The sequence below is a fragment of the Schistosoma mansoni genome, chromosome 4, assembly GCF_000237925.1.
Source record: "Schistosoma mansoni strain Puerto Rico chromosome 4, complete genome".
NCBI lineage: Eukaryota > Metazoa > Platyhelminthes > Trematoda > Strigeidida > Schistosomatidae > Schistosoma > Schistosoma mansoni.
In genome coordinates, this window is record NC_031498.1 from 6878169 (window position 1) to 6898965 (window position 20797).

Below are 20797 nucleotides of genomic sequence, written 5' to 3' on the forward strand. Positions count from 1 at the left end.
CGGTTGCTCTGTGCTAAATAGGGAAACCAGTGTAAGAAGCCGTTTAGTACCCGAAATACCGAGGAATCAAGTTTCACGAATAGTACACTATTTTTCAAAGTCTGAGTTGCGACCCAATGAATCACTTATGTAGTACGCTAATTTTGTTAATAGGTTTGAAATATATACGTAAGTGTTCTACTTAAGGATGGAGAAACAATCGCAGTGATCTTTACGAAGCGGTTCACCTTCCTAAAATGGTTAATATCTACGGAATAGCTTTTTATTGAAATATCGAGACATATCCTAAATTTTATCATAATAATATGGAGATTTTAGGAACAATACAGTTTTAATAAAGTTGGACTGATACCTTGAAAAGTATCGGAGGACTTTGTTGCTACCATGAAGTAATTTTATTAGCCCAATTCCAGTTATGAAATACATATTCCTACACGTGGTTTTTCGCTTTGAGTGTAATACAAGAAATAACTTTTTTATTTGAATGGTCTACAACATCACATTGTGGAGTGTATAATTGAAACATAGATGGACGTAAGTTTGATGAAGACGAAGCCCTAGTTTAACTTGTATGCAACAATTAGTGAATACAACATTTATGTGCCCAAAGACAGTGTTGATAGATATACATAAATCCAAATAATTAACTCAATGACTCAACAATAAGAGGTGATGATGAGTTCTAGCAATTAAGGTTGTCAAACTAATAACTCATCAGTCCATATGACCATGATTTTCAATAATATATCGCAAAAAAACCCCAGTAAAACATATAAATATTGTGAACCAAGAGGAGAGTTGGCATGGACACATATTTAAAACCTGGTCAAACTAATTATCATTACTTCTAAAGTTTGAATACGACTATAATTATGGAACATCCATATATTGACTAGGTCCATAGTCTATATTTTATAATCATATAATAAATGAAAGCAATACACAGTGTAATCAATGCTTGATAGAGTAAGTGTAATGGCTAAAGAAAATAACTGATTATCTTGATTCGGATAAATAAGACGCTGTTTAAATTTATGGAAGTCGACATTATTAAAATTATTCCAATAAATTTAACAAAATGAGTTACATGAACAATCTGTTAAGTGTATAGCACTTAAAGAGGAGAGATACCATGAAAAAGTTGTTGGATGGTGTCTTACTATTTAACAATGTGCTTAAATTAAAATCTAATTATATCCTCCCCAACCATAATGATAAGTTTGGAGTTGGTTTGGTTCTTTCAACTGGTTGGTACAGGTTATCAAATGACTGACAATTTGGAATTGAATTGTACATAAATATTAGAATACTTGTTTATTGTGAATTCGGTTTCAGATACAATGATTTATACTATGTAGATAGTTGTATTACCAAGTGAGAATAGCCGCTTATTTTATAAGATTACCTAAGTGCTCATGTCGCTGATAATTTCGATTTACGTTGAACGTGTTGTGGTCGCATGATACTCCACCCCCCTGCAAACATTCAGGTGAGTGTATGGGCATAATACGAACAAAACAACTCAAATGAAAACACGTTACACCAATTATTTAAACATTTTATGTAGAAAAAAACTAAGCATAACAGTAAAGAAATAATACGTACAATTACAATCATTAGATCTTCTGAGAAATACTTGTTCATAATTAATATAAAATAAAATTAAGAGGGGAATTGGAAAACAATAATCTTAAGTTATTTTAAATGTTATTACCCTTAAAAAATATTGGATAACGTAACAATATCAGTAATAATTCAGAAGAGGTAACAAAAATATTAAAAGACTATCGATTTTACAATTAAAAAATATATAAATACAATGAGATGAAATAATAATAACACTATAAATTAGCGAAATGACCACTGGTAATATTCTGTTAAACTTTAGACCGGAAGAGAGATTTATGTAATAAAATAGAAAAGAAAAAAAGAAGAACCATAAGCGCCATAATGCTAAAGAATACAAAATAACAGAATACTTTATTTATAGGTATGACAAAAAAGGAAATAACAACATAGACAAAATGAACTTTTCAATTGTAGTCTTATGATGTCCATAGTGAATACAGAACAAAAAAGCGAATTAAGGATAGAAAGAGAACAAGGAGAACAAATGTGAATATGTCCTATATTTTTGACATTCCTTATAATATTTATAAATAGAGGAAATATTAGGCAAATGTTAAGTTAAAGGTTGTATATACGTATGTCAATATGGATAGCTTGCTTATCATAACCAATCGAATACACTTTCTATACAAAACCTAATTTACCTGAGAGTTGTAATAAAATACAGTTTATAAAAAAAGACTCATTATTATTGTCACATTAGATGAAAATAAAAAAAAAAGAAATTTAACAAAAATAATATAAGACTTTCGAACCGAGATTGAATTGTGAAGGCGCATAAATTAACAAAACCAATCATTTTAATTCAATGTATATTTTGGAAAGCATAATCCTAAACGTGATTCAATACCACAAAATGTAGTCGTTGCATATTGATAACCGCCAATATGATCAGGATTAGTTGAAAATACTGAAGTATGACGATTAATTGGTTTACCAGAGAGTTCTCTAAAAAAACAGATTAATTTTCGAATGATGAGTAAATTTTAGGTTTCTGGTAAAATTGTCAATGAAAAAATTATAATAATAGACTAAAGAACTAATTATAAAATAATATATGGTTATTTTATAGTAATCATAGACAAATCGTGCCAATCACGATCTCAACTTTCTAACCTGTTACCACATCTAACCAAATAACATTAAAGTATTATGTAAGAGATGTCGAGTCACTTATACTAAAGATCACAATGTAACTTGATCAATAGAATTTTATCAGCCCAAACAACTACACAAGCAAAATATATATTGGTTACTACTAATCAGTAATCAATCAGTGTATATCGTAATTGAATGTTTCTTACTGTAGTGTTGTAAGTATCTCCTATTTGCATTAAGAAACTTAAACTCCGGGTTGGCTATTTCAGCTAGTTTGTGCAGGTCAAATGATTGACAATTTGAAATTGAATTGTACACATATATATTAAAATACTTGTTTGTTGTGAATTCAATTTCAGATGTAATGATTTATACTATTTAGATAGTTGCATTACCAAGTGAGAATAGCTGCCTAGTTTACAAGACTACTTTAGTACCCATATCACTGACAGATTCGACTGATGTTGCAGGTGTTATGGTTTGTAGCCTGGATAGTTTGGTTGTGAAGCATGTGCCGATGACATCGTTCAGAAGATCAATCAAAGCTTCGGAAACAAACCAACCAACTCATAGGCCAAAACACCCCCCCCCCCGTTTTGAGCTACAAATGTTCTGAATCCTTTCAATCTCAACTCCGAGAGCTACTAAAACTTGTTGACATAAATACATCGCAGAAATTATTAACATCGACTATCATACAAATTTTCATAATATCACTAAAATGACTCATGACCATAACCGTCATAGGGAGATTATATAAGGAAACTCCGATAATTCATAGCATACTCGAAGCTCCTTAAACCATTATTTATTGATGTAATTTAATCAAAGAAGTATATAATACTACGTCACATATGAGTTAAATTATTCTGAAATATGACACAAGTGTACAGAAAATTTTACGATTAGGCGAAATCAAAGACGAAAGAAAAAATGAACAAGAATTGTATACAAACAGAGAAAGGACCGATGAAATAAGAAAACTACCTTCCGCCAAAATCAAAGTTGAGATATCTCTGAAGCATTTCATATGCTAAAAGTGTCACTCCAAATTGTGGGCTAGATCGAAATACGCGGGCACCAGAACCCTTCCAGAATGCACGACCACCCTCTTCACGCCAAATTTTTTTAGCCGCATCAATTACTCCTGTGTATGTTGTTTGACCTGTGCGCGCTACAACCTAATAAAATATAGTGAATTATAGTTATGATATAATTTAATCGTATATTACTACTTAAAAACATGATGATTTGTCAGTTTTTTTACGATCTCCCTATCAGGATTTTATTTCAAAAAATTTTCTGTACAACTAACATTTTATATTTAAACGGTGCCTAAATTAGACAAGAGTCCATTTAATTATTTAAACAGCGCCAAGAGTGGTATTGTTTATTATACTAATGTAAGAGCGACCGCTTAAATATTGGGTCTTTTTAGTGACTACTCCAAGAGATTGATTATTAAGAGTGAAAGAAGGTATATAGTCCGGATAACCGCTTAAAAATATTTCATACTTCGATCATGCAAAACATAAGTTACACTAATGAGTGCTATTCACCGAGCGATTACACGGGATTTTGACAGTATTTAAGTGATTGGATAGAAACACAATACGATTTAACCTGATCACAGTCGAATAGTTTCGCTTAAAGTTAACAGATCTATACTATCTTTGTGTAATCACTCCAAAGCTAGCTTTAGAACGCAACTGATGATCACGCTCCTCTACATTTGTGTAGACCTTTCCTATGAACAGTTTCCCCGAAAAGACAACAAACATTTCTGAATAGCGATTCAAAGGTAGATTTAATGTCTAATAATGCAGTAGTCATAGTTAATCTACTGGTATTTGTTTTTAATTTATCTTACGAGTGCTATTTTTATAGATGCTTATGACCTTATGGTCAAGTTCGATTCACTTTTTAAAACAATTTAGCCAGTTTATTGACAAGAATGAGATCTCAGTTCTTGAAAAGAACAAAGAGTATATAGTTTTAGAGATTGCAAACTTTCACTTTGTCAAGTAAAGTGATAAACATAGGTTCGTTTTATACCTTTTAATTCAATTTATTGCTTGTTTGTTCCTTTTTTATGTTACATTATACTACTCATTAATACCATTTGAAGTATTAAGTATTTAGAAGCAATGAGGACGAGACTGTTAGTGCTTGAAATCGACTTGTTTTCTTTTACAGATAGTTTGTTAAATTTACTTTTGATGTACACTAACATGAAAGTTGTCGGAAAAATCAAATGGCTACATGTGATTAACTTAGAATGTCAGTTTAACAATATCTCATTCAAATCAATACAGTGGATATGAATTGAATACATTTCACAATATAGTTCATAATAACTGAATAATCAATTATTACATATAATAAGCAGCTTAGTAGGTAACAAACGTGATCAAAAGGTAGATGAAGTACATAATTAGTACCTGTAATCTTGTCTTGATTACATCCGCTGGTGTGGCTAAAAATGCTGCAGGAACTCCAGAAATTGTTGCAGCCATTAGTAAGCTTGTTGACGAGTTACAACCATTTTCATTTGCAAAATATTTTTTCAAACGACTATATGAAGTAAAATATATAGCTGAAAATGGGATGTCACGCAAAAAACAAGCTCGTGATCCTTTGTAAAGCCCGAAAAGTCCTAAATCTTTGACAACCTGTTACAATACAAAAGGAAAAAAAAAACAGATAAGTTGAGAGTGGTTATCAAACTATTTGGGGTAGTTTTTTAAAATCTATAATCGGCCCTCAAATGCCCTAGTACGGCCGGGAGTGGGGTGAGTCCGCTCTCTCTCTCGAAATGCTCTCACATGGCCACGCGTATACAGTCTCTGCCAGGGAAGTTCTACTCACTGCCTTCTCGTGGTATTACTGTTGTTTACGAAATTGAGAGGACGAAAAGCGAATGTACGGCGCTTTAACCGGGTTGGTGGACACGGAAAGTCCACCTAGGGGAGTTGGAAAACCCTGATTCCAAACCAATCGTGCACATGGACTCCAGTATCCTGAGGGAACAAATTGCGTATGAATCAATCGTTGGTCACCGGCTACCATGGGACTGCATCTCCTCACGATGCCCCACTGCCTTGTGGATCAGACCTTTAGGTCAAAGGCTCCGGGTGTGGTCCCCTAAGAAAACTATCTGCTTCAGTTTGAGCACCTGGACAGTATCACAGCCCTCACACAAATCAAATGAGATTTGTGTGGCGCATATATATCTGGTGCCTCTTTGTACCGATATTTATATGTTTAAATAAATAATAAAAATAAATAATCGTTCATAGTGTTTATATAAATTCTGTATACACGCCTACCAACATCTAATATTCTTATACTATTAGAGACTTAATAGGATAATATCAGTTTGATAACATTGTTAAGATCACTAACTGTTTGAACTTCAATTAATAGCAAATTTAGATTAGCAGTTAAAATGATCGGATCATTTTTCTTGAATTTTGAGAGGAAACAAATGTATTTCCAATAACAACTTTGTTTAAATATTTATAAATGATTGAAAATAAGCATCTAATTAAACAACCTCACTGGGAAATGCTTTTAAAATCTAGATGGTAGAAGTCAATGAACATTTATTATATAAAACATAGGAATGTTATCCAGAAAGGATTAATCTAGTCTTTAAATGCATACAAGTACATGTGACCCAGATATCCAACAAGTTTATTATCAATGTTGAAAACAATCGGAAAATTAAATCATGCTTATGCGCAGTTTATAGACATCAAAACGAATGAATTCATGTGTCCACACTCTACCATGAGTTTTTATTCTTTTCTTTGAGTTTTCATTTTTCAACTCTAAAATACGAAAAAGACTAATGTGACTCATCACATAGTGTCAATTAGTTGGTCGCAGATAATTTAGGGTTTATAGTTTTGAGTACCTATATAAAATGTTGTATGAGAGAAGTTATAAAGGTTAATTGAAATACATATCTTACTGAGAAGGCTGATAAATGCCTTGTATTAGCGACTTCTCCAGCAACTTGAAGTCGTATTTTTACTATTTCCAATGGATTAGTAAAAATTACTTGACTTGCTCCTGCGCAGCCTCCAGACAATATTTCAGCATATATTGAAATATCACCATTCGGTTTTGTAAACTGATCACGAACTATATCATTGACGGTAAGTTTGATTGCTTTTTCTGGTGCAACACCTAATATCTGTGGTCCTAAACCTCGGTACAGACCGAAAAAACCTTCAAATCTTAAAAAAATACAGGATGAAAAAAGATATAAAAGATGTTGAGAAGATAGTATGGATAAAAAAATAACCATAATTGAGATAGTGAAGGTAAGACTTTTCTAAGAACAAACTGAACTGTCTGGGGGACGAAAATTAACGTATTAATTGGATACCTAGTGATTTAATCAACGAAACATAATATCACCAAAATTCTTATCTTGAGCTACAAATATTCTACACTGTTAGTTGCAACAACCACGAGGCAAAAAGTTTCTATGAAGTTAAACTATGATCTGCATTTTTTTAACACTAAAATTATGTAACTAATTGATCAGTGATCGCTAAATTTGACGACACCATTTAGTTGATAAACTATCGACATGGGATTCAAGCATATGAGCTTGTATCATTAATACATCACATTACTCTAATATAATAACCGGTTACTAGGCAAAAATTTACGACTGGTAACCAACCAGATAGATCACTGAACGGAGCTATCAGAAGAACAATGATCTATAATTTTGAAAGATTAACACAAATGAACTAAATTAATGAAATAATTCATAATTACAAAATTAGCTATTCACACATTAAAATGATAATCGCAATTTATTATAAGCTTGAAATACTTGAATACTTGAAATGTTATCCTTTTTATTAAAAATGAGTCGTTAAACCAACAAATTTATTGAACACATGGGGAATGGGAAAAATGTAACCAAATTCAAGAAGTCACTGACGGTTTTAAGAGTGAAGAAAGTATACAAGTAACATTTAATTTTACGACTGAACAATAAAGAAGTAAGAGTAAAAAGACAACAACATTAAATCAGAATGTATTGAAAAAAAAAGATTAAAGAGCGGAACACATACCCAAATGGCTGCAGAAACAAATGAATTTCAATGGTCAAATAAGATCACAGGATAGAAAAATATTTCAGAAGGGGTTTTGTGGATATTTCAGTATTTTCATAGTTTAAATCATGGGTCAATTGAAGCTAGACCACCATGGAAAACCTGGAAGCACTGGACTGCTGGTCTAGCTTCAACTGACTCATGATTTCAACTATGAAAAAGACAAATATTTGGTTGAGATCGCTCATAAGGTTTATATCAAATCAGCCCTTGTAGTGTTGTACAAAAACTTTCAAGGGTATATACTAAGGTTGATTGAAGCATTGGCTATACAGAAACTGAAACCACTTTATGTATTCAAAAAACAATTTGTTCTTACTCTTAACCTACCCTGGTAATATTGATTTATTATCCAGAGTGGTTATCACATTGTTTTTGTGTACTTTGTTTATTTTTTTTCTGTGTTACGGCTTATCTTTAATCGGTCTAGTTGACCTTTTATTTTCACATAAAATGTCTTAACAAGTATATGTGTGATCACATTGTGCAAATAAATCACATAATTCTAATAACCTTCGTTTTCTCGTTGCACTATCGAAATTTATCAAAGGGGCTAATTGTTTTAAGTTAAAGAGTGGCTTAATATTTATTGTTTTAACCCATAGACCTTTGCCAGCTTGTAAAACTTACATCTACACCAGAATAATACTTTATTTACAAACATATGTACATCCTGTAAGAACATGTGTAGTTACAATAAACTTTTCTATAAACAAAAAATATCTCCTTCAGTAAATTTTAATGTAATTTAAAAAAGTCACTTACTGCAGATTAACAAGATAAGGAAAGTAGTAATGCAGACATGTACACACTTTGAATTACTTTTATAAAAGGTTAAGAAATTGTATACTCTAGATACCTTGAAGTGAATATGATGAGTGAGTTTTGATATCAGTCAGTCAGCTACAACGTAGGACCAGACACATATATTGCATCGGTCCAAGCTGCCACACCTCATTAACACAACAAGGTGAACACCAAATTCATAGAGGTAGTTACTTCAATTGTAGTAATATATAAAAGAAAGATTGAATATAAGAATTCGTAGAAAGAAAGATATAAAGTAATTTTAATCTCGGGCTTTAAGGGAAGACAAAGAGTATACATCTACGCTGTTGTGATCGATGATTATTCGAAAAACTAAATCCTGTTGAATACGAGTTGAGAAATGAATTAAGAATACAAAACGATCTAGAACTTAGTTCGAGTTCCGAAGTTATAGTAATGTAGAAAGTGCAGCGTCATAAAAAACGACCTACGAAGGTTTCAACATACCGGTTGTCTTCTATATGACATACTTTAATTTATAAATATTGCGACCAGCATACAGTCTTTGTGGAGAGTGTAGAATTTTCACGATTTAAATCACAAACTGATCTTAGCTAGACCACCACGGAAAAACAGTAAGCATTGAATAGCTGATTCGTCTTACTGTAAGACTATTCAGAAGTGAGCGTTCGCAACTCCATTAGAGATTGAACCCAGGACCCTTGGTTTCATCCAAACGCTTAATCCTCAGATCACTGAGAAGGCATTCAATGGTGTGGATGTCTAACTGATCGATTCGCCATATTGCGCGACTAATCTACATTGTCTACAGTGGATAACTGTCTTACAATCAACATGGTTGAACTCCACTACTGGTCACGAAGAACTAAAGGATGTGCACTGCTGAGAAGTCTCATACTAGGACGAGTCAGCTATCTGTTGGCTCCTAGTTTTCACTGATGATCTAGATAAGATCAGTCCATAGCTTAAACAATAAAAATATTGTAGAATTGGAATATTGTGATATTGTTCTATACACCTCATAAGATAAAATGTACGGATTAGTTAAAAAGGTGTAAGTGCTCAATGGCAGGAATTTAGTTAATGAAAAGTATATGATCAAACCAATCAAAGAAATAGTGGGCCGGGAAACAACTCAAACTGGTAAAACTTTCAAAATGGAATCACTGGTTAGTAGGATTTAAATTAAAGAGGTGATCATCTCAATGAAGACTGTAAAAAAAATATACGCTTTTAAAAGCTTACCGAATAACTTTACGAAAACAATCCCAGCTATTTTTATACATAAGTTCACCTATAGTTGATCCAGTAGCACGTTGATTTTGCATTCTTGTCTTAACAAGATCGATTGGGTAGACGGCAGTAGCTCCAAATGCACCAGCAATTGAGCCTAAAGTGAACCGATAACATTGTTCAAGTATGGACATTAAAACACTTCTTCCATGAGGTACATTTATATTATTTCCAGACTTTCCCTAGTTATATATAGAATGTAACAAGACATATATTTTATTCAGTGACGACTGTTTTGTTAAAAATACAATGTTATTTGGGCATAAACTCATCTATGTAAAACACTAAACATAAAAAAATTTGAAGCAAAAAATATTTTATTAAGAATAAAACGATAAATAAATCAACTAAAGTGTTAAAATCTATCAATAACCAAATCATTAGGATTAGATTACAGCAAATAGTGATGAGTTGAATTGTTATGACTATTAACTATCCTTAGAAAAGGATAATAATTAACGTCCATAAAATAATTTCTTTATTCATTCATTTATCAGGTACAGATTTGTGCACTTGGTTTCGAGAAATACATTAAGCGTGAAGGCTAGTGATACTATCCGGTTACCAAAACTGAAGTAGACAGAGCTCGAGGTTCGAACTTGAGACATAGTGGTTGGAAGCTGAACGCCTTAGGAATTGAGTCAGTACTATCATAAAATATAACACTAAAATAAGTTGGTTACCTATTGAATGTTTATAATCACAAACCACCATTTACTGTTGTGGTGAAGCAGCGTTAAAAAGTCAAATAAATGGGGGGGGGAGTGTGATGTGATAAAACAATCAAATTTTTTATTGTATTCATATATTTTTTGGAGATTGATGATATCCAGCCTGTTTTTAAGTTAAGTAGTGTCAAGGAACTCAAATTGTCGGCAAAAAACCACGGTGACACTTTCAGGTTTGGTTTGTTTAAATAGACTGAGTTCATTCAAGGGAAGACGAAATAAAGCAGTATAAGTAAAAAAGTTTTTGATTGAAGTTCTAGCTTATATTGGAAATATCATAGATTATGATTGGGATGGGATTCTACACAAAAACTCGGAGCTATTGTCGTTTAAAAAGAGAAACTAACCTACTAATCTTAAAAGACATCCTCTGCCAGCGATCGGTTTACTGACAGCTATAACTGACACATCACTACAAGAAACGAGGTGCAGTGCAGGGAAAGACTTACCAAGCCTAATAACTGATGGCTTTTAACCTCCAACTTATCGCGAAACAACAATATGATGGCTACGTGGATAAGGTAGAAAAAACTGCTTTGACAAACATAGTAGTAGTGTGCCGAAAATAAAGAAGCGTTCTGAAAAATTATAATAAAAGGGAACTCATTTATCGACTATTGTTATCTATACTGTCATTCTACATATTTAAAAGGATTTTGGAGCAGTGGTTAAATAGTGTACCGTTAGAAGAACGAAAAATATACTGATTACGTTACTCGACGATCAACGTAAAACAACTAACAACGGACATACCTGAAGTCGAGCCTCCATATTGTATGACAAAGAATTGTCTTCCACAGGGGTAATATCACATAAATCTTGATAAGTAACGCATCTGAAAATTAGAAAAAAAAACAATGGAAGATACAGCTACTCATCGACACTAGCTAGTCATAGAGAATTTCTATTAGGCTGCGCTTTTGACTTTTTAAGGTTGCACAGTAAAAAATTTCTGCTATGCAGTAAATGTGGTAAAGAATTTTGGAAAATAGATTTTATCCACTAGACTTTGATTGTGTGCTTGATGTGTTTATTTACGGAATTCGATGAACACTGAATAACGGAGTGAAGATGATAAAAATTAGATTGCGGTATACTAATTACGGATAGTTTATGCCCCGTTTTTTTAAAGCAATCGACGGGAGGAATAAATAAGCACCTATGGACATTCCATCTAAAGCACACAGTCAGAAACTGAGGTTTTATCACGTTGATTTCGGTATTGATTATAAGTAATGAAGAATCGATTGGAACCAAAAAGCAATTTTATGTATGTTACATTTATAACAAAATACTTATTTATTTTTCAACGTATCAAGTAGTTTAATAATTGCCAAATAATTCTTATTTTAACGGTTTATTAACTTAATACAAGTCAGTGTGATGGATATTTTCAGTGACACAGCGACCTATATCCAAACAAAGCTGAATGACAATCGTAAAATTTTTTTATAAGTAAAGAAAGATTTCTTGGTAAACCCGCATAACAAACAAAAGTGAACAATCTTGTTTTTAATTTATATATGTGAAAAATATTGGGTCAATCTAGTTATTTTGTGAGTCAATGATAAGCGATCAAGTCAATTACATATGTAAATAATAGACAAAACGGTCGTTCAGTGCTTCCAGGTTTTCAATGGTGGGCTAACATTGGTCGATTCATGATCTCAATCAAAACCCAACAATCTCCACAACCCTAAATTGATAATAGGTGGAAAATGATGACATATGCAGTAGTAATGATAATCATCATAAGAACAGCATGATAGCATCAACAAATATTTCAACAAAGATATTGTGATTGACCTGAATCAATATTATGAGATCTAAAAGTGACACATCAACTACCACAATTGTAACTTTTCATACTTATTATTGTGACATGACAATGTTACGTAACTGACACATAGTCTATTGATTACCACATATTGTAAAATTATATATATATATATATATACATATGTATATATATATTGTATATATATATATATATATATTAGTGTGATGCTATAGCAACCATCCTATAATCAATTCCGATTATAGCCAATTTTGGTTAAGCCCTTTTTATTAACTTACTTAACAGACATCGTCATTTGGATAGTAACAATTTGCATATTCTTTGCACTGCTATACCACTAGAGCACATGACACTCTATCCGAAATGTTGACTGCTTAAACATCATTCGATGACTCATACTCCTCCCCATATGTGTACGCACGCAAATATTATTATCAGCCTTTGTTTTGCTTTGCTGTGCCCTTATTAAATTTGACTATAAATTGCCTATGTAATTACTTGCTATTCATTTCGTTCGTTTCCTTCGCTTGTTCGCCTGTTCCCTCGCTCTCTCGCTTGCCGCTCGCTCGTTGATATTCGCTCAGGTGTTGTTAGCTTTTTGATCTGAGTTATTCGACAATAAACTGTAGTTGCTGCTATCCTTCGTCTTCTGATTTTACGCACCGTTAAGTTTAGAATTATAACGGTTATCGAAGTAAACGATTAACGAATCGCGGCACTACAATGCCATTGTGTAAGGGGTGAGGTTTCCACTTATATGACTGACTAGCTGTTGAAATGTAGTATCGCTGATAGCAAATTTTCGGAACGAACACTGGAACTAAACTGGCGCTGGGAAGAAATGGCATTTTAGATTACCGTTATGACCAGACTTGCTTCGTGTTGCACCCTCAAGAGTCAGTAAACACCTATCTACTGTTTATAAATCACCTACTATGTAGAACCGTCATTACCAATAATAATTACTTTATTATTATTGATATTACATAATACTTATGGATTAATCAGTATAAATATGCAAGTAGTGAAAATGAACAGTTATCACATTGTTTTTGTGTACTTTATTTATTTATTTTTCTTTGTTAAGGCTTATCTTTAATCTGTCTAGTTGACCTTCTATTTTTCACATAAAAATGTCTTAACAAGTATATGTGTGATCAGATTGTTCGAAATGTATTGCGCGAATATATAATTCTGATAAACTTCGTCTTCTCATTGCATTGTCGAACAAAGATAAAGATTATAAACTTCATCAAGCACTGGGGTTGTTGTTTCGAATCCCCATAGTTTATGTTCTGTGTAAAAGACAAGATTGAACCCTATAGGTAAGGTTGAAAGTTAAATAACAAATCATTTTGAATCCTTTTGTCTTGTCTACTATAGATCACTATCACCTGAGTGCGACAGAGGCCTGTATTGATTTTGTTTGACTCTTGGTAAAACCACAAAGGGAGATACTTGTTGACTAATTTCACGAATTGCCTTGAGCGATCTAACATTTTTTATACACGTAATTATTAAAGTCTTATAGAGAGTAAATTGAAGAAACATATTGTTCGCCACTATGTCTCCTAATTTACAGAATGGGAATGTTCAATAGTTTACAAACTAGAATAATTCTAGATTTGCATAGTGAATATTTTATTTATTTATATTAACTAATTACACAGGATATGGACCACACTAAGCTTGAAGGCTAATGATACTACTCGGTTGCCCAAACCAAGGTAGACAGTAAGAGGCTCGAACCTGGGACTTAGTGGCTGAAATACGAACACAACCGTTAATGTGAATTATACTTCCCTCCGAACATGGTGTTACGCCATAAACCCCACATATTTGAATGAGCATTAAGGTGAGTATTGAGATTTACTTGTATTTATCTACTTATTTAACAATAACATATCAAAACTGAGTTTATAAAGATTCAAATTTGGATACTTCCGATGAGAAAATGATTATAAAGATGACAAAATAAGTATTTTCACTTACCCATCTTTCCGAAGAAGTGAAGTGAGCTGAAATAGAATACTCATTTCCATAGGTGTAATTTGAGAGAAACGTTGTGCTTCATTCAATATTTCTTCTAGAATTGACAAATTAATGGAGATCAAGAATAAAATGGAAAATAAGAGAATTTACTGTTATTTGTTAAATGAAATTTATTGAAAAATTAGCTGAAACATAACAAATAAACAAGCTATCCCAATTAAACATTTTGGTGAAGAAAAATGTTTTAAGCAGTCTTGTTAGAAAACGCTGTTGAATGTCATAATTAACACTTGTATACTTGAATGAAAGCTTATGAAAAACTATTGTTTAGAATGGATGATTACTAATGATATTTGTCATGAACATTGAAAATCACTAAGTTAATTCTATTTCACTCTGATTTATCAAGAGGTGATTTCCATCTTGGAGACTCTATAATCAACTTTCATTAGTCCTGTTAAACAAGGATTTTCAAAAGGTGTCAGTTAATTATCTTATGTAAGTGAATAATAGGGAATTATACGGTATGACTGCGATGCACCAATCAAAAAGGTACTTTCCGCCACCCAGTGAAATGTCTACTTTCCGAAAGATAAAAGTAGCGTTTCTTAAATGTTAACACGGATATACTATGCTTGTTATCTCAGTCATGCAATCTCATATACCTATTTTGAACAATGAAGCCAAATGTATTTTCATATTTGTCAGATTTCTAATAAAAGTATAATTAGTTAGGCATTTAAAACTTACAGAAACTAGACTTGTTGTTTCATAACCTGAGACAGGAATAGGATTATTAATGATTTTTATGTTAAGTATGTATACAGAATGAAAGACCGTCCACGGAATTTGAAAACGCTGTAAAAGGAAGATTAGATCTTCAAGGTATTTTGAATATAATAATATGGCTAATATGTTGTGGATCTGAGTCTTTAAATTTTAGTTCACTCAATACCTTGACGGTTATATGGATCGAAATTACTAACCCTCAAATACCATTCATTGGTTGTGAACCTCCTTTTATTTCTGAGGCTGGAACACTTGTAAACTTCGTAAATGGGAGATATAAACTAAGAAAATGACTGCGCAGGATATCTTCAAGATGTTAAGGAAATTTAAATTTTCAAAGTTTATTTGACTTGTTGGGGATGTGCTTTTTTAAATACAACTTATGAAAAAAGAAATCTATTGAGATGAATTTCCCTTATAATAAGTTACTGAGTGTGAACATTGTTCTTCAACTTTCAATATATTTTTTACTATAATTTCTATTTAGTGACAAATGCTTAGTTCATGAATTCTAATTACTGTAACTGATCTACAACTGATTAACTGATACATACTTTTGATTGATATACTGACGGTTCCATTACTAAGTTGATCTTTTCACCGTAGTCAGCGGATCAGGGAAGAAAAGGGTAAAAGTAATCTTGTTGACTGTATTGAAGTTGGAGTTTTGAAATCTGCGTGTATGACGACCTCCGAAGGCGCAGCACAAAATCAGTGTGTTCTTAATGGTATTTCTTGATGTCATAATGATGGTCAAATCATTAGGAATTTCATTGAAATCATGGACCGATCAATGTTAGACCATCAATGAAAACTTGTAAGCACTAGACGGTCTTTTCGTCCTTGTGTTGGACTCGTCAGGAGTGCTCACATTAGGATGAAACGGCCGTCTAGTGCTTCCAGGTTTTCGATGGTGGCCTAACATTGATCGGCCCGTGATTTCAATGAAATTTAACAGTCTCCACAACCCCGAACTGAAAACATTAGGAATGTACTGTTTACGAACTATGTTTTAGTTTAGCTACTATTACAATGGAATAATTTTGTAAGATAGCGAATCCTATAAAATGAATATTCACATCCATAAAAAAATGTCTACAGAGAGTATAAGAATAATTAATTGAGTTATTGATATGACCTTCACTTTGAGTTTTTAATTACTCAGCTGAACAAGTGTGATTCGGGTCACGTGTGGATATCAATTCATAACAATTCTGAAAACTTAACAGTCTATGCAAGTGGTGAAATACTACGCTGCTGAGGACAGTCATAAGTTATATTATTCCTGTTTGGCCATGGTAAATGTTTGAGTAAATGATTAGCCAAGTACGAGGAATATGGTTAACTATTTGAGAAATCCACAGAGAATGATGTAAGTTGGCTTACTAATACTTTGTTTTCTTTTCATATAAAAAGATATGAATGGATCAATTATGAGCTTGATTTATTGAGAGTAACTTTAAACTAATGATAAAATGTCTACTTGATTCGTCGGATGTGGATTGGGATATTTCGAAGTATAATGCATATTTACAATTGGTATCACTATTTGAGTATACTCAATCAGTCTTAAACAATTAGACATGTAGGGTTCCTAGAATATTGTTTAACTGTATACACAACAAAATAGTAGTGAGAGATTTTAGAACTCAATTAATTTTCTTTGATAGTAAAATTACTGTTTTAAACAAACAATATTGTCAGTTACATCATGAATCATGACAAAAATACGCTGTCAATCTCTTCATGAAAATGATTAAAAATTATCGATGATATTTATTAATTATATAATTAATGATTAACAGCTAAGCATGCAATGTACATAAAAATCCAAGTTATGAAGAGCAACATACTTAATATCCAGGAAACGACTACCTACTGGTAACTAACCTTTAGTTAATTTTACTTTAGTGTTCCCATTAGTTCGACTTAAATACACTCTTTTAACTAATTCCATATTCGTCAAGAGTGTAATGAAAGCCATATAATAAGCAAAGGTAATACGACCACCATCCATTTCGCTTTGTAAGACCACCTAGTATGCATAAAGAGAATGTTATACTGGGAAACTTTTTATAAACAAGGAATGATTCATAAATAATTTAGATTGTTAATTAATATTATGCTAAAAACAAGCAGTAGCTTAGGACTTCTAGATGAAGTCGAGAGTAAGGCATGATGGAGAATCAAGGGGATTTGCTAGAAAGTGAGTTAGACGTGTTAAATTCCTATTTTGATATACACTTTGCACAAGTAGTTAACTAAGAAGAAAAATGAAAAGTTTACTGTCTTATAGTTTTACGTCACTCTTTATCCCATTCCAACTCATATTATGGGAATATTAGTGAAATAATTAAAAATGGAGAAAAAGTTAGTGAACTTTACAAGGAACATCATCCGATAGGGTATTTATGCAAACAACAATTAGCTCACTTGAGTCAGTTTAAAAGAACTAATATTAATTTAACAATATTTAATAACCATTCAGTAAAACTGCAATAAATTCCTATATAAGCTTAGTTGCTTAATTACTAAATATGGTAAAAGATGTTAAATGCACAAAAAACCACTAGCTTTCTATTTATTTTGAAAATTTGAACTTTCATCCATTTTTGCCATCTCCCCGCCCATGGAAAACAAATTTTATCTGCATTGTAATTAGGGACGTTATTTTATTATTAGATAGTGAGTTCTTTAGTACGCTAGTTTTTTCCTGCCCTGTTTTTAAAGTAATTGTAATTGCTTGGTCAAATCAATTTCCTTTAGTTTATATCATATAAATCTTCGGGAAATTTATTTTCTGGAGTGGCCGGGGTTAGATGTTATTTCCGAAAGAAGAATAAATGAATGGTAACTGCTAGGAAATATTTACGGACTATTATTACATATATTTTTATTGGATAGTTATTAAGTAACCAAATTAAATATATCTATTGTCGGTATTCCTTTTATTATAAGCTTTCATTTGACCTATCGGCTACTGTTATACGACTCACTATCCTTAGCTTATTCCTAATTTATTAGTTACAGTGTCCCATAAACACAGCCACTTTTGGTGTGATCCTGTATAATGATTATTTTACATTCTAAGTTGTGATGCGGTCTGGTCTGCTTGTATATAAACTACATATATCTGAAATATACGGTGTATATAGTGGAAGCTGATTATGGTGTTTTCAACTGAACGGGCTGGGTTAGGTGAAAAGCAACCACACAGAAGACCAATGAGGACTCAGAGTTAACTAAAGGCTGCTCGTGCTAATGAATGCATCACTGGTTTCGCACAGGGACAAGGTCATACAGGTCGGTGTTCTGATTGGTGATTTTGTCACGTGATATTTAACAAGCGAAATGGCATAACGGAAGATAAAGGGGAATTATGATATGTAGATATCAGAATCGAAGCGAGGAATCAGTGGAATATCAATTAACAAGACAAAACCTAACCTAACAAGGATGGAAGCTTACCCTCGTCACTGATCAAGTTATTAATCTGATGCCATTCTTACAGGGTTGATGGAGTGACTACACAACACCACCTTAACTGAACCGGTATTTACGTTAGGGAGAGTGGGTTGAGCATGTAAAAGGGACTTTTACTAAGTCAAACCATGGTATCATTATTACAAAAACGTCTGCATACAAAGTTAATTGATCTCAGAAAAGAGTGAAATAGTATATCCAGCTGTTAATGACTTTATATACTGATGTTACGTTTTAGTTTGAGCACCTCTAGTTTTCTTTCAAACTACTCTTACATCATCTAGATGTAAACTACATGATAGAAACGTAATGGATTATTATATGATCTCGTTAGTTTAATTTTTGTTATGGTAATAAGTGCAGTAACTTGATCCGGTACATATTTATGCTAGATCATTTGGTTTACTTTACATTCAGTAAAGTTGGATCACTTAAGAAGTAACAGCAAACATAATCAAATTTAGTGATTCAATGGACTTATATGATTACTTACTGTGAGTAAATTTTCTTTAATCAAAGGAGTCAATAAACGACTTTTCAACTGCAAAATAATACTTTTAAACTGATCAACAGTAATCGTTCCGGTTTTATCTTGATCCATTTGCTTGAAGGCCTGGATAGCATGCTCATTATTGAAATCCTAAATCATTCATGCACACACAAATACATATGCAAATATATCGAAAGTAAAACAAAGGGGAGAATCGTTGTGTTAAAAGATTTGTAATAAATTTAACGAAATAATAAAAAAATGTGAATAGCAAATGACAGTGGAAATGAGAATTTCCCACTATTTTCTATATATATATATGTCCGAAAATATAGCTGAATCAAAGTGTTGATTTTTTCAAGTTGCATAAAAGCATACTGCAGATATTTTACAAAATAAGAGAACCGTCCATTAGATAAAAACTTGTGTTGTCAAATAATTGTTAAATTACTGTTTTAGAGCTATTTACCAGTTTCGACTGATTTGCGAAATAACCTCTGAAAATATCTAATGGCAATTAGTAACAGTTGTATTCAGTGAATGGTCTTTGTCGAATTATTTTCCTGCATTACAACAAGCGTTAATCTTTCTGTTAAGATGCGAAATCTAACACTCAATCTTTAGAATATCATAGTTGTTACTACTATGCTGCTAATATACAAAACATTTTATTTACTAGATATCAGTCGTTAGAAAAGCTTGTGATTTTCCAGACCAAAGTAACGATATCTTGAGTTAGAAATGTTTCTTAAATGATATTTTATGTTGTATTACCTTGAATATAAGTGAGGTTTAATTGTCTGGGTAACTAATTTTCAAGCATTTTATCCTTCACTCCAATCTGGATAACCAGACTGTACTGGTATCCTTTAGACAAGCCGTTCAACTTACAGCCAAAAATATGAGTCTAAGAATAATGATGGAGATTATTTGTAAATGAATTACACTTCAGCTAACAAAATCACTAGAAACATGTTAGAAAACCAGTCAGGTCATACTGTAAATTTATTATACATTTACATACTGTTTGTGTTTATGAAGAGTTTGATTAAAAATGGCGAATAATTAGCAGCGTATTCCCTACCAGACTTTTATATAAATCGGGATAATATCCGAAGTCTTGATAGACAGCAGAATTTGAGTCACATGTAGCCGTAGTAGAAGGACCTAGATAATCCATGTAAAACCAATTATTATCTTTTAGTCTTTTGCTTGTTTCAAGTTCAATCTCCAATGGGTCATAGATGCAAGAGAATCCGTAGTCATTACCGTTTAATACTTAGGTATAGCAAAGTCTCTTTCAATAAGCCAACGGATCGTATTAAGTGTAGCATGAAGTGAAATTAAATCACTTAACAACTAACGTTTTATAAACACCGCATTATGTCCAGGTAAAATGACTATGTCACACAATTATTTAAGGAATTAGAATTGAACACAAGGTAAGCCCTCACATGGAATCCTGAAGGCCATAGGAAAAGAGGAAGACCAAAGAACACATTACGCCGAGAAATGGAGACAGATATGAGAAAAATGGGTAAAAATTGGATAGAACTAGAAAGGAAGG

The 20797-nt window shown here is 32.3% G+C and overlaps 1 protein-coding gene across 1 annotated transcript in view; it reads right to left on the reverse strand.

Annotated features, from left to right (window-relative positions):
* Nucleotides 1-2354: 2354 nt before the first annotated feature.
* Nucleotides 2355-20797, reverse strand: part of Smp_137160 (putative mitochondrial solute carrier) — a 34477-nt gene continuing 16034 nt past the window's right edge. Inside the window, exons 6-14 of the mRNA XM_018796676.1 lie at nt 19234-19331; nt 17148-17292; nt 14469-14562; nt 11432-11513; nt 9903-10132; nt 6704-6971; nt 5169-5399; nt 3715-3908; nt 2355-2577 (exon numbers count right to left, since the gene is read on the reverse strand). Coding sequence (XP_018651794.1) covers nt 2430-2577; nt 3715-3908; nt 5169-5399; nt 6704-6971; nt 9903-10132; nt 11432-11513; nt 14469-14562; nt 17148-17292; nt 19234-19331 — 1490 coding nt within the window. The 3' untranslated portion in view covers nt 2355-2429. The remainder of the gene's footprint in view (nt 2578-3714; nt 3909-5168; nt 5400-6703; nt 6972-9902; nt 10133-11431; nt 11514-14468; nt 14563-17147; nt 17293-19233; nt 19332-20797) is intronic.